Source organism: Pagrus pagrus (genome assembly GCF_965226575.1).
Source record: "Pagrus pagrus genome assembly, chromosome: 24".
Lineage (NCBI taxonomy): Eukaryota > Metazoa > Chordata > Actinopteri > Spariformes > Sparidae > Pagrus > Pagrus pagrus.
In genome coordinates this window covers 16,211,604-16,227,559 of record NC_140206.1, presented here as the reverse complement: position 1 = coordinate 16,227,559, position 15,956 = coordinate 16,211,604, and the positions used below count along the sequence as shown (strand labels likewise).

The window sequence follows — 15,956 nt, the reverse complement described above, 5'->3', positions numbered from 1 at the left end:
CAGTGTCGTAGAGCAGTGACAGTGAGACGTCGTAAGAGCGTAGAAGGAGAAGTTCTAAGATGGCGATTTGTAAACAACAGAGCAAACCTGTACTGTACCTGTACCTGTGTTACCTGACCGTTAAGTAAAGAGTGTTCCAGTCTAAACTCCGGCCTTATTATTCGTGTGTGCCAACACTACACCGAGGTTCAGTTGGCCCGTGAGCTCTCAGATGAAGAGGTTGCCATGTTGCCAGCTCCAGGAGTTTCTGTAACTGATGCACTTAGATTATATGTAGACTAAAAAGTTTGCTTTCCTTAAAAAATAAAAGAAGCTGTTTTACTCTGAAGCTCTACAATAATCACTGTTATGATCTGGTAAATGGAGTTTCTGCACAGCTCAACTACTTCCTGAACTTAAACACACTCCTTTTCTTCCCGTCTCATTATCGGCCACAGGATGAAAAACATGAATGCTGTTCTGTTCACACTGAAAGCTGAAGATGCACAACTGTTTGGTTTCAGTCAATGGAAAACATATGTTGAATAAAACAATTGTAAACTACTGCACAGTATGTTAAATGTGTTCAAAGACACTGGACTTGTGTCAGCTGACCTCACCTACTGAACAGTGCATTCAATGACATCTGTCTGAAAAACACTGAAGCAAGTCCAGATCCAGTCTGTGCACTATTCATGGCAGAGACAAGCGCTTTCTGGAAGTCCATTTAGGTTTTGAAATGAGCTGGCAGCGTCAGTGTTTCAGAGCATGTGGAGGACGTAGGAAGTTTTCCACCAGACATCTCCACGTTCAGGTCAGGAGGAAGCCTCTCCCAGCCAACCCAGAGTGTCAGCAGCTGGGCCAGTGTACCTGATGAAGCTAAAAGTCAGAACATGGATTCAAGACAACATTTAGTTCAACTTCAGTTGATCATATCTATCCATGAGACATGGAAGCATTTGTAAAGAGAGCAATACATGAGCCAAATAAGGTGTTTATACCTGTTTCAGTGAACATCCTTAGAAAGCCAGTGATGCGGCACGTGGACTCTACGTCAAAGTCTTCATCATCACTGTCCTCAACTGGCCATGTGATGTTTTCTAGGAGCATCTTAAAGACACATCAATGTAATTATTCTGGTGAAGGAATATGCAGTTCACATTGCTGGTAAATGGAAAAATAACCAGCTCAGTCATTGAAAATACATTAAATTCATTAAATAAAGTCACAAATATACTAAATGACTGACTTACCTGGGTTGTGAACTGCATTTCAGCCATTTTGGGGAAAAGAAGTGGGACAACATGTGGCCTAGATGTCAGCAGGGGCCTCACCATCACATCCTTCAGTCCATTTCTCAACTGTTTAATTTGGGGCATGGTCCAATGACCCAAGAGACAGACCCGACCCATATTACAGACCAAATCCTGTTCATAAAAGCACAATGAAGTGCTTTATAAAACCCATTCAAACTCTAGTACAGAATATATCAACCCTTAATAAGACATTTACACATTGTAGAATAATGTATGCTGCTATTTAGATGTGTCTTTTCCTGGGACGTCCCTTCATTTGACAACATCCACATTCTGCCTAGATTACAAGTTAAAGGAGAGCTAGTTGTCCTGTCTGCAGGCCCAGTCTGCCTGTGATTGAGAATATGTGGTGCTTCATGCACACTTGTCATAACTGTTCTGCTTAAGACGTAATTGATGGATGAATGGGGAAACTCCACTTTCTAAACTTCAGCAGCTGGAAGTTAACAGTGGTGAACTGTATCAGCTTTTTAAAGTATATTATCAAAAGGCACATTCACTAAAGCAGATGTGTGTTGTTGAGCTGCTCTCAGTGTACTGTAGATTCTTTAGTAAAGATTACATTTTGTTTTTATAATAATTCTTCCTACTGTGTCAACATTTGTGAAATTGGGGTTTTGTTAAATCTGCCACTGTTCTGTCAACACTTGCAGGAGTGAGAAATATTGTAGTATTTAAACTGTATATGCATTAAACGCTGGTTCTGAAGAACTTTTACACGACTATGGGCAAAGACTAAATATTATTTTTAATGTTTTCCATGTTTTCCATCTCTGTCAGTGTCGACATAACAAGCCAGGGTTCACAACATTTTCTATCATTTCATCACTTACAGCGATGAATTCTGTCACTTAACCAGCAGGAACTCCCTGCGTGGAGCAGAAGTTTGTTATGTGGCCATCTCCAATTTGTTTTGGTGACTGCCGGGAGATCCCAAGACATGCAAAGATCTGAAACTGTGTCCTTCTGTTCTGGTGTAAGTTCTTCATGTTCAAGCTCAAATCAGGACCATAAAATTTATTACATTTGCCCAAACAATCATTTAGCAAGGCAAAGGTTTTTTTATGTTACAGAGCAGTTTTATGATGCTCCTGATGTGCAGGTCAGGACAGTCATCTGTAACAACAGTTGGCGTTTCAGGGTCCCATTGAACAGCACATAAATTACAGCAGGACTTCATCCTGTGACACGGGGGCCGTCGTGCAGAAAGCTGTGGGCCGACATCCTTCCTGCAACCCGGAAGAGGTCGCTTTCAATAAGCAGCTGTGATGCTGCTGGATCAAGATGGTCAGCTTCACCCTCAAACAGCAGTGTTGGGCCCATTCCTCCTGTAAAGTACCAAGAGAGCAGCGGATAAAGTCACAACAATTAACCACTGAAATACGTTTAAAGATGACATCATATTAACCTTCAACATGGTCAAAGACTCACCAACATCTAGACTGTATCCAACCTGGAGTTTGTAGCGCATCACTCCCTCTCCGATTGCAACGTCACCTGAAATACGATATTGATAATAACAGTGGAAAAAAGGGTGCCTGACTAATGCAGGTAACTGGATCAGGTAACATTTAACAAGCAAGGGGAAAATAGTCAATATTCTAGAAGAGCATCCTTAATATTGACTATTCCAGATAACAGCAGGATATTGTGCATTTCATTTGTGCTCATCAGTTATATAATTGTTTGGATCCCATTCTCCCATTTAACAACTCCATATAAGATACTTGAGTGGTCTAAACTTCACTGATACATTCATATTACACACTTTATATTACTGACCAACAAGGGCACAATGAAGTGGACATGCCCATTCTTGCTGCTGTTTGTAGAAGAAGAGAAGATCCCGTTCCCTGTCCTCCTCAGAGTCCCTGACATCCATCTTCATCCTCAGTGGTTTCCCAGATGCAGATTGTCTTTGAAACCTTTGGCAGCTTGAGCTGGTTCTTTAAGAAGCGTCCATTCTAGACAACAACAGCAATAATAAAGTCATCTGCTCCAGAGAGACGTGTTGTGAGCTGGCATGTTACCTGCAGATCTCCTCTCAGTCTACAGAAGAGGAGGAAAGTTACGTCCATGTCACTGACAGACATGAGACCCAACATCTCCACAATCTGTTACAAAGCTGAGTCGACATAAAAACAGCCAAACAGCCTTCTGAACAAGAAGGAAATATTTCTCACAGTTAGAATATATAACCCAGCTGCATGTTATTGTGTGTCATTATATTATCTCATCTCTCTAATTATATCTGGCAGGTGTTATTGTTCTATTGGCTGAGTTTATGTGACACACGATCTTACAGCAGCCCTCTTGTGAATACACAAACATTGTCTGTTTCTTTGTGATCCAGCTCCTGGTTGTCAGTCACTGCAGGTACTCCTGCACTCTCAGCTGATGTTGCAGGCCTCACTGTAACACCGTCACTAACTGGGCTGTCTCTATCATTTCCTTCACTTCGGCCTCCCTCTTGTTCTTTCTGATTCCTGCATGGGTGAAATGATGGTCATACTCCTTTATTTGTGTGCACAACACTCTATTAGAGAGATTTTCCCAGAGAAACATGAATATGCTACCCTTGCATTTCTTTAGGAAGTTCATACCCATTGCAGCTCAATCTGTGCAGCTTAATCTCTGAACAGGGAACTTCCTTCTGACAAGTGATGCAGGGGATGACTGGACCAGAGGCGTGATGTGAGCAATCTAAGGGCCGATCCTGCTCAAGTGGACGTATGTAGACTGTAGCCTGTACAATCATTGTCGATGGATCTTTCAGATAGGTGAGGGTGTATCCAGGGCTGGGACACGGAAGCAATGCAAGATTTCCACTCCGAGTAGATCCTACAATGTTTAGAAATTCAAAGCCTCCCCCTTCTTGGAGCTTCAGAAACACTTCCATCAGTTTATTTGTTATAACCACGGGATCGTTTTCGTTTTCCTGGCTAACATTAAATTACTTAGCTTACCTTGGACAGGTGTACGTGATGGAGCGGCAGGTATCTGCTGTGACTGAGCTGCCGGAGCCAGAGGAGTTCTGCTCAGAGCTTCCTCAATCAAATTCGCTGCTTCTCTCAGCAGCTCCAGGCAAGTTTTTGACATTTTGTCCTGCACCTCGCACGCTGTATCAACACTGGGGCCAGCAGGGGGCCGAGCCTTCCACCTGACTTTTAGCGGTTGCCAATAAAGTTTTGTTTGATTGCATCAATCCATTATCTGGAATCAATTTGCCTTGACTTGATGTGCAGGGTTACCAATCAGGTGTTAGGATCCGCCCACCGACTTTGATGGGCGAGTTTGACAGATAAAATAAATTCATGAAGCACTGCAACACAGGACCATGAAGTCATTAATTAAATAGTGAAATAATTATGTTTTTTTACATACAATTAATTGGTATTTTAATGAATTAATGACACATTTAATTAATTGTTTAATGGTGTATTTATTTATTTAATTATGGCACTTTTAGTCCTCCATACTAAACATGCATGGAGGCTGAGAAACCAACCTGTTTGAGGAGAGGAGGAAACACTCCTCACAGGTGTGCTGCTGCTCATGTGTGTGTGTCTCCTTAGCTAGCTACAGACTGCAGTTAATGTTAGCTAGCTACACACCGTAAGGTATAAAGTAGAGACATTGTTAGCTAGGTGTAGAGTAGCATTTCTGTTAGCTAGGTGTAGAGTAGCATTTCTGTTAGCTAGGTGTAGCATGGCTCCTGTGCTACCTGCTCAGCCCAGTTACTTAGTGCAGAAACAGGCGATGAGGGTTCACCCTGTTATAAGTCAGAGCAGCATCAGAGTGATGGTGAAGCTGTTATCTGAAGGTAAAGCAGTGACATGATGTTGCTTTAAGGCCTGTACTGCTTTCACACAAAAACGTCAGCTGGGAAACTGCCTGGTCTTTGAGCCAAGATGGCTGCCTGTGTGAGCAGGCAGAGAGAAGCTGTGGTTTGTCCTGGTGCTTTGAATGATGACACTGTGATAAGAAGGTGAGTTCAGTCTGATCTGAGGTCTGATGTGTTTCACAACAGTCAGGACTTGTATTGATGTGGAGGGGAAGGCAGCACGGGGTTGAGCACTAGGACCCAGCAGGCATCAGGGCGTGTAAACAGAGTGTGAGAGCTCACCTGGGCTCCTCCTCCTGTGATGAAGCACACCTGAGAGACCGTCAGCAGCTGAGGACTGACTGTGTTTGCTCTCACCTGCTGCTTTCAGTCCTGTAAAGGTAAGATATGATTAAACTTTACAATAACATTCAGCTAACAAGCTAACATTCAGCTAACGAGCTAACATTCAGCTAACAAGCTACCATTCAGCTAACGAGCTAACATTCTGACCAGAGTGAAGAAACAACAGTGTTGACGTCCTGTCAAAGACGTCTCTGTCTCTGTCCGTCCTGTCTCCTAACAGCACTCTGTAGCTCAGAGGTGACAGTCTGACAGCCTGTAGTTTCAGCTGGAGATGTAAAAGCAGCCAGTTCACTACTGAGTCTAATAAGTCACCAAGATAAACTCACTAAATGTCAAGAAAGGAAATATTCTGACACCTATTTTCCTTCTGAACACAAAAATCCAACCGTCCACCGTCTGAACTCAAGTTTCTCTCTGTGACTGAACTGAGACGAGTTTAATCGCCTCGTTAACTCATCGTCAAACACACTTCATTCAAACTGGACCTGAACTGAACCACAGTCACAAACACTAACATGTAACTCTACTGTGTGTTAGCTGATGAACACTGTTTCCATATAAAACACTGTGACTTTATAGGACTGCATGTAAAAAAACAGATGAGCTGACATTTTGTTAATGTGGTTTAAAGGGTCAAGTGAAGGTAAATCTGCACTCTGACACACAGATGTTGGACTAATTAAAGTTTAATTTAGATAGATAGATAACTTTATTAATCCCTGAGGGGAAATTAGATTACCATAGCAGCTGGTACATTCAAGTACAAATACAATCAAAATACAAGGGCAAATACAGAAACAATGAGAAACAATAAAGTACTATATACAATAAAATACTTAAGTAGTTATAAAATAAAATAAAATGCTGAGGTATCAAGGAGTAAAGTGTAACATAAGGTGATTAATTTAACTGACAGCAGCCGTTCAAATGTGAAGGAATTTATTAACCTTTTTACATGAAACATTCAAATGAACTGTCTGACTCATTTCTTCTGTTTTCTCTTCAGAGGAGCTGAGCAGCACTGACGCCATTTTGAATGTTTGTTTCCTCGACCGTCACTGTGAAGACAACTGAAGTCAGAGGTGAAGTCGTGCCAACAAACCAAGGTAACGAGGTTTGTCTTGTCTCGTCTCTTGATCTGATACATTCTCCTGCCTGATGATGCATTCAGGTGCTCTTTAAAAACCTGCAAAACAAGTCGTTATCACTGTACAATCTAATCTGACGTGTTTCACATGTTTCAGCATCTGATGAACAACAGAGTTCATACAGGCACTGATGTATTCAGGCTGATGACACGTGATGGTGATCAGACAATCAGAGGCCTTGAATGACGAACATGTTGAAAACAGAGACAGGATACAACCAATCAAATCACTGCTAAAGTGAGAAGAAACACTGTCAGACCAAATGTAAAGACTCAAATATACAAATATTATTACAAAGTACAATAATTAATTCTTGTATATTTCTAATAGATTTAAATAAGTTAAACACCAGCTCTTAATGAACATCATGAACATCTTGATCTACAGAGCCTAAAAAAGTTTTCACCCTCGTAGATGTTTCACACTTTTACTGCTTTTATAAATGGAGTCATGATCAAAAGACAAAACAAAACCTCTTTACTGTCAAAGTGAAAACAGATTTCTACACAGTAATGTCAATGAATTAAACATATATAATGTAAATAAGTGATTGTATAAGAATTCAGCCCTTCAAGTCTTTGGCTCGATCACAGCACTGAGTCTGTGTGGAGTCTCAATCAAGCTTCAACATCTGGACGCTGCAATTTACTCCTTCTTCTTTGTAAAACTGCTCCAGCTCTGTCAGGTTGAGGGGATCAGGTGTGAACAGTACTTTTCAAGTCCAGCCACATGTTCTCTATTGGACTGAGGTCTGGGCTTTGACTGGGCCACTCCAGAACATTCACCTTGTTGTCTTTAAACCATTTCTGTGTAGCTTTCTCTGTTTGCTTAGGGTCATTGTCTTTCTGGACAATAAATCTTCTCCCAAGTCGTAGTTCTCTTGCAGACTGAATCAGGTTGTCCTCCAGGATTTGGGTTAATCAGTTGAACCCTCTACCTTTACAAGCCTTCAGGACCTGCTGCTGAGAAGCATCTCCACAGTCTGATGCTGCCACCACCATGCTTCACAGTGGAGATGGTGTGTTTGTGGTGATGTGCAGTGTTTGGTGATCCTTCTTCCAGTGGACTGTTAAATTTGGTCAGTCACAAGGGGGTGAATACTTACGCAATCACTTATTTTACATTATAAATTTAAAATAATTGACATAACTTTTTCGCAATAAGTGTGGACTCATTACAGACAACACAATCACTAAAATGATGACATTTAGCTCAAAAACTCACAACTAACAAAGTATTTGCAGTACAGCTGTAGGATGTTACAAAGTCCATCAACTTAATACAAGTTTTTACTTGTTTTGTCTTTTCAAAAGAAACTACTGAAGAAACAACAGTGTTGTTGTTGAGTCTTTGAGTCAACCGTCACTGTGAAAACATCAAGTTAAAACTGAACTGGTGCCAACAAACCAAGTCGACCTGTTTGTTCAGATGAAGGTTTGTTAACTTGTCGTCAGTTTGTCAGTGAAAACCAGTTTTCAGTCTCGGCTCTGATGCAGCATGTAATCTGTAATGGAACTAAAGTCATCAAACAGATGTAGTTGAGTAAAAAGTAAAATATTTGCCTCCAAAATGTGGAAGAATAAAGTTGCAGTGCAGAACAGACGGATCAGGAGCTGCAGTGTCTGGCTTAGCAGGATAGACTGACGAGAGAGAATCCGCAGGCTGGAACATGAACTAATGTTTACTGCTCAGTGTCATGGTGCTTTCTCCTCTTCTGGTGACCAGAAGGATCCTGATGAGATGAGAGGACGAAGCACAACCTGCCTTCAAAGCTTTAAACAATTACACCTGCATTCACACAAGGGGAAGACGTGTTGCATCATTTCTGGGGCCCAACGCAACTTAAATAGGCAGAATGCAGCGTCGTTATAGGATCATTGAGGAAGATGTTTTTCAGCACAGAACTGACTCGTGTCGTCCTCCGTGGAACATTGGACGCTTTATTTATTAACATCTAAGAACTTTTGTTTTATTCACTTTCAGTTGTGTTGATCTTTAAGTTGTGTTTTCATGTTTTCATCTTTCTTGTACAGTGTTTGGTGTCATGAGACAACAGCTTCATTTCAATTTCATTTTAACAACTGGTGGAACAGAAGCTGATGGAACATGGGACAGATGTTCAGCCGTTCACATCTGGGGACAGAAGGACGTGTAAGCAGAGCACCACTTCAGAGTTACATTAAGTCCAGCCCACGGAGCAGCAGCAGCAGCTCTGACTGGCCAGACTCTACTGCTGTGTCGGCCAATCAGAACTCCTGTTGCTGCTCTGATATACTTCTTTTCCTTCAGGTTGATAATGCTGCCTGACCTAACCAGTGAGCCACGATGACAAAAGTGAACCTTTTAAAAACTCTAAAGCATTTAACAGAAGAGCAATTTAAGGAGTTCAAATGGTATCTGGAGCAGCCTGGACTCCTGGACGGCTACAGATCCATCACAGCTGCCGACCTGGAGAAGGCAACAAGATGGCAAACAGTGGACCTGATGGTGAACAACTGTGAACTTCATGGAGCTCTGAAGGTGACCAAGCAGGTTTTACAGGAGATACCCAGGATTGACCTGCTGCAGAACCTGTCAGAAACCAGCTCAGGATCAGAAGGTCAGTCAGTTTTATATTTTTTGTACTTTCAGAGAAAAGACAGCCGGTGGAAACTGGTGACACAATACTTGTGCAGGAGCAGACTCTCAGTAGGGAAGCTCATTGAATTCACCAGAGAATAAAATTAAAGGCCACAACTTGTTTTTTATGAGAAAAGGTTGAAGTTATCAATCATTGTTCTTCATTAAGAGGACAGAGACATGATGGAGCTCCCTGATTTATTCTCTTTATGTTACTCTTTGGTTGAAGACTCTTCTGTCACTGACTAATGTGGATGGTTTTATAATTAGTGTGGTATTTTATGAATTCCTTAAATAACCAGTGAGATGTTGTGATGTTAATGTGTTTGTTCAGGAGCAGTTAAACCAGTACGAGATGCTTCATGGACACAAAATCAAGCAAGAATACATCACTGTGATCATCTAGAACATTAATAATTAGTGAACTTCAGGACTCCCAGCATGTGAGCTGGAGATGCTGTTTGACTGCAGTAACAACAGGACTGCTTTCCTGCAGGGACGTCAGGAGTCTTTCCTTCTTTAAATATCTTACATTTTGTTTATTTAACATGACATAATGTAGATTTTTCAAACAAATCTATGTTCAACAACCAAAGACATGTCCACCTTCAGTTGCTAGAAGGCCATCTCACAGTCTAGTGACAACTCTATTAGATGATCATGTGTTTTCTGGCCAGATTCGCTCACAGCATGCAGAACAAATAGAAGAGACACAAACTATGGCTGCAGATTGCTCGCTGGCTGTGAAGCTCTGCTCCTGGGTGCAGCGCTCGCTGTCTGAACAGACCAAACATGGGAACTATATTAGATCATTAGCAGAGTGATGCTTACAAATTACTGACCGACTGTGAGGAGTATTTGTACGTCAGTGAACTGAACTCTATGTTAAAGTGCAGTAGATGTTTATGATTTGTCACATTTCAGTGATTAATCAATAGGACTTGAAATGTTTCCGTGCTACAGATGTGCTCACTTGTATTTATAGTTGATCTTAGTCTTTAAAAAACAAATATGAAGTCAAACTGAAACAATATCACACAATGTCTCTTTACCTCTCAGTGTCAGTGGATGTGAAAGGTGCTGGAGGAGCTTCAGAGAGCAGAGGAGCGTCCTCCTCTCAGACTGAAGGTAAAGCTGCTGTTTTCTCTGGTTTGTATGGAAGCCCTGAAAGACCAAGTGTAGTTTGACTCAGTTATAACTGAGTGAAAGCAAAGATAGAAAAACTTCACCAACCAACTCCAGGATTTGGTCTGTGACATTTTTTCCGAGGATTTTGAATAAAGGTTTAGCTTTGACATTGGTCTATAACTGTGTGAAAGGGCTGGTCAAGACTTTTCTTTAAAGGTGTCTGAACACTGGCCTTTTTCTGAATAGCCGGTTGTTGAACCAGCACTGAGAGAGTAGTTAATAGTAGAGAACACAGTGGGACGAGAAACAGGAAGGGCAGATTTTATTAATTTTGTAGGATCTGTGTCACCGGACTAGAGGAGACAATCATATGAGCTACAGCAGAGGCTTTAAAGTGAGAGGTGGATCTTCTCAGGGAGGCTCTGAACAGTTGAGGAGAGGCTCAGTGAATGGAGGTGAAAAATATGACAGTAGTTATTGTCTTAGTTATCAAAAGGACTTCACAAAGAATATGATAAATCTGTGTGATCTGGTTAAAGAGAGTTCAGAGTTACAGTCGTTTGGGGGAATTTTCTCACTTTGCTGTCTACTTAGTGATGTTTGAATTCATGTCAGACAACATAAATAAAAACAGGATATTTTTGCTCAATTGTTGAATGTGTCTTGAATTGAATCACATGATGATGACATAGACATCCAGGAATTAAGCCAAACTAAGGAGGGGTGTCCAGACTTTGTGTGAGGGGAGGCCCACAGACTGAGACTTTAAAAACCTCTGAGCTACAGTTATTTAAAGGATCTGCAGGCCGAACACATTCAATACAATAAACTGTAGTGTCTCCTTTAAGTGAATGAACAAATAATGTAAGAAGAGTAAAGATGTTCAGAGTTCCAACATATCTCAACATCAACCCAACTCTTTGTTTACCCGCTCTGTGATCCCAAACATACAAGTCAAGTTATAAGGACTGATGACATCCTAGATTTTTTACAGTTTAGCTGTGGATTAACCAAATGTACAAACTGAAAGTGGCCAAAAAAAATTATTTTGGAGTAGTACAACTTGGATCCAGGTAGAGAGGGAGAGATTGTGGATGAGCAGCAGACTTGAAAAGGTGAGGAGAAGTAGCAGTGCTGGAGTCAGGACAGGCAGGATTAAAATAAGACAGACAGCAAAGCTGACACTTTATTTTTTCTGACACATATCCAAAGGACACAGCTAGCTTAATGGTAGTGTGCAACTGCACTTCATGCATGTGTAGAATCAGAGGCAGCAGCCTTCTCAGCTGTCAGAAGTTTGTTCAGATAAAGTCAGTATAAATTCAAAACTGTCTCATCCCGACAGACGAACTGCCAACCCTGATGATCTTTGTTGTGTTTTATTCAGGAAGTCATTCTGGAGTTTGTCAGTGTAAACTTAAATCTAACCTGAAGAAGAAGTTCCAGTGTGTGTTTGAGGGGATCGCTAAAGCAGGAAACTCGACCCTTCTGAATCAGATCTACACAGAGCTCTACATCACAGAGGGAGGGACTGCAGGGGTCAATGATGAACATGAGGTCAGACAGATTGAAACAGCATCCATGAAACCAGGCAGACCAGAAACAACAGTCAGACAAGAAGACATCTTTAAAGCCTCACCTGGAAGAGATAAACCAATCAGAAGAGTGATGACAAAGGGAGTGGCTGGCATCGGGAAAACAGTCTTAACACAGAAGTTCAGTCTGGACTGGGCTGAAGACAAAGCCAACCAGGACATACAGTTCACATTTCCATTCACTTTCAGAGAGCTGAATGTGCTGAAAGAGAAAAAGTTCAGCTTGGTGGAACTTGTTCATCACTTCTTCACTGAAACCAAAGAAATCTGCAGGTTTGAAGAGTTCCAAGTTGTGTTCATCTTTGACGGTCTGGATGAGTGTCGACCTCCTCTGGACTTCCACAACACTGAGATCCTGACTGATGTTACAGAGTCCACCTCAGTGGATGTGCTGCTGACAAACCTCATCAGGGGGAAACTGCTTCCCTCTGCTCGCCTCTGGATAACCACACGACCTGCAGCAGCCAATCAGATCCCTCCTGAGTGTGTTGACATGGTGACAGAGGTCAGAGGGTTCACTGACCCACAGAAGGAGGAGTACTTCAGGAAGAGATTCAGAGATGAGGAGCAGGCCAGCAGAATCATCTCCCACATCAAGACATCACGAAGCCTCCACATCATGTGCCACATCCCAGTCTTCTGCTGGATCACTGCTACAGTTCTGGAGGATGTGTTGAAGACCAGAGAGGGAGGAGAGCTGCCCAAGACCCTGACTGAGATGTACATCCACTTCCTGGTGGTTCAGGCCAAACGGAAGAATGTCAAGTATGATGGAGGAGCTGAGACAGATCCACACTGGACTCCAGAGAGCAGGAAGATGATTGAGTCTCTGGGAAAACTGGCTTTTGATCAGCTGCAGAAAGGAAACCTGATCTTCTATGAATCAGACCTGACAGAGTGTGACATCGATATCAGAGCAGCCTCAGTGTACTCAGGAGTGTTCACACAGATCTTTAAAGAGGAGAGTGGACTGTACCAGGACAAGGTGTTCTGCTTCGTTCATCTGAGTGTTCAGGAGTTTCTGGCTGCTCTTCATGTCCATCTGACGTTCATCAACTCTGGAGTCAATCTGCTGGCAACAGAACAAACAACATCTCAGATATCTAACAGAAGAAAAGAGATCTACCTGTGGAGTGCTGTGGACCAGGCCTTACAGAGTCCAAATGGACACCTGGACTTGTTCCTCCGCTTCCTCCTGGGTCTTTCATTGCAGACCAATCAGAATCTCCTGCGAGGTCTGCAGACACAGACAGGAAGTAGCTCACAGACTGATCATGAAACAGTTGGTTACATCAAGAAGAAGTTCGAAGAGACTCTGGCTGCAGAGAGAAGCATCAATCTGTTCCACTGTCTGAATGAACTGAATGATCGTTCTCTAGTGGAGCAGATCCAACAGTACCTGACATCAGGACGTCTCTCCACAGATGAACTGTCTCCTGCTCAGTGGTCAGCTCTGGTCTTCATCTTACTGTCATCAGAAGAAGATCTAGACGTGTTTGACCTGAAGAAATACTGTGCTTCAGAGGAGGCTCTTCTGAGGCTGCTGCCAGTGGTCAAAGCCTCCAACAAAGCTCTGTAAGTGTGGAGAAATTTCTTCAGAATGCAGTAAATGTGCTGTTATTGACCTAAATAGAAATAATTTCCTTGTTCTGCTCATTATTCTTTATCCAGACTGAGTGGCTGTAACCTCTCAGAGAGAAGCTGTGAAGCTCTGTCCTCAGTTCTCAGCTCCCAGTCCTCTAGTCTGAGAGAGCTGGACCTGAGTAACAACGACCTGCAGGATTCAGGAGTGAAGAAGCTGTCAGCTGGACTGGAGAGTTCACACTGCAATCTGGAAAGTTTGAGGTCAGATCATGTTACTGTTTATTGTGAAATCATTTATATATTTTTGGTAGATTGTTTTGGAATCAAAATTGTTGTCTTTCAATGTACCTTGCATTAATTCAGCTCCTGCACAACAAGAACAATGAGGATGGAGAAACTCATTTATGTTTGATATCATATGACTTTGATAACTGGATATCTGCTCATTCTCAATTTAATCTTCATTTATTGCCACGTTGACAACATGCTTAGAACTGAACAACAATGGAGCAAGAGATTATATATACCAGTCATTCTTAAAGAGGATTTTATTTGGGTTGCCAAATATATTTGCAGACTTTTGTTCATTGTCTTTAATTTAAGATCTCTATCTGCAGTACACCTTTGAGCCACATGGGTGATTGAGTTAATCATTTCAGTGATTCACAGCAGAACGCCAACTTCCTTGTAGGACTTACAGTGATCATATGCCAAAAATATTTAGACACTAAGAAGCATTGAACCACATTCCAGCATAGTTTATGTGACATACACAAAACTCACAGCTTCAGGAGACACTGAGTGACCTGACCGCTCTGTCTCTCTTAGAAAACTGCATTTATTTGATCTCATTTATAATGTATTTGTCACATATATGTTTTTAGTAAAAACGGTAGTTATTTAATAAAGTATCTCTCTGAAATGGCTGGTGTATTGAAGACAATATAAGTGGACGTGGATAAATAGTTTGGAATGTTAATTTATGCACAGATCTGCTCTTTTCAAGTTTATTAGGCCTATTGTGAATTGGGTCGCAATGTTATCATTTTTAAAAAGTGGGACCCCCTGGAGTGCTCCTGCAGCTCAGTTGGTAGAGCATGCGTCCCATGTACAGAGTCTTTGTCCTCACTGCAGCGGCCCAGGTTTCAAGTTCGACCTCTGGTCCTTTTGCTGCTTGTAATCCCCTTCTCTCATCCCCATTTCCTGTCATGTCTGTGAGCTGTCCTATATAAATAATCCTCCTAATATAAAGACATGACATTTTTTTTAATGGGTCCCCAGAAGAAAAGTTTGACACTGCATCCCCTTAACTCAACATTTACCATGTTATCCATCTTCTTTTGTTTCTCTCCAGACTGAGTGGCTGTAACCTCTCAGAGAGAAGCTGTGAAGCTCTGTCCTCAGTTCTCAGCTCCCAGTCCTCTAGTCTGAGAGAGCTGGACCTGAGTGTATATATATATATATATATGTGTGTGTGTATATATGTGTGTGTGTGTGTGTATATATATATATATATATATATATATATATATATATATATATATATATATATATATATATGTATAATATATATGTATATGCATATGTATATACATATATATTTATGTATATAAAATGTGGGTCTGTCATTTTATTCTACATTTTAGTCCCGACTTGCATATCTCAACAACCATTGGATGGATTGTCATGAGGTTTGGTTCAGACATTCATGCTCCCCTCAGGATGAACTGTAATTACTTTGGTGATCCTCCATCATCAGGTCATCATTTTAATCTGTACAATATGTTGGTTCATGACCAACTATATCTCTTCCCAGAGGGGAGGGGGGAGAACAGGTAATGTCCGGGGTGAGTGGGGTCCTTAACAATACAGCTGGCCTTCTTTTGGAGTCGGCCAGTGTAAATGTCTCTGAGAGGGGGTAGTGTCGTCCTGATGACACGCTCCGCTGTCCTCACCACCCGCTGCAGGTCCTTCCTGTCCTGTGTTGTGTAGCTGGAGAACCACACTGTGCAGCAGTAGGTCAGGATGCTTTCTATCGCTGACCGATAGAAGTTGCAGGTGGTGAGGGAGGTGAGCGTGCTTCAGCTTCCTGTAGGTGTGAAAGTTACAAAGGTGGAATGGGGGGACAGTTTCATTCTACCTCTGATCCTCCAACAGAGGTAGTAACACAGCCAAAACACAGGCGAGACGACCTGCGTGGACAGGAGTGTGATGTTCTGATAGTGTTCACAGTCTGACAACTTAACAGATCCTTCACTCATCAAAATAACGATACAAAACTAATGACACCACTAATATTGTGGGTCTGTCAGTCTATTCTGCACTTTAGTCCCGATTTACTAATTTCAACAACCATTGGATGGATTGCCATGAGGTTTTTGACATTCATGCTCCCCTC

General features: G+C 41.8%; 1 protein-coding gene across 1 annotated transcript in view; it reads left to right on the top strand.

The window, feature by feature from the left end:
- The window catches only part of LOC311252974 (uncharacterized protein), a gene marked incomplete at its 5' end in the record, with an annotated part of 50,491 nt that overhangs the window by 27,431 nt on the left and 7,104 nt on the right, over positions 1-15,956 (top strand). Inside the window, 3 exons of the mRNA XM_084346637.1 lie at positions 11,767-13,549; positions 13,646-13,819; positions 14,913-15,000. Of these exons, the coding sequence (XP_084202763.1) occupies positions 11,767-13,549; positions 13,646-13,819; positions 14,913-15,000 (2,045 nt within the window). The remainder of the gene's footprint in view (positions 1-11,766; positions 13,550-13,645; positions 13,820-14,912; positions 15,001-15,956) is intronic.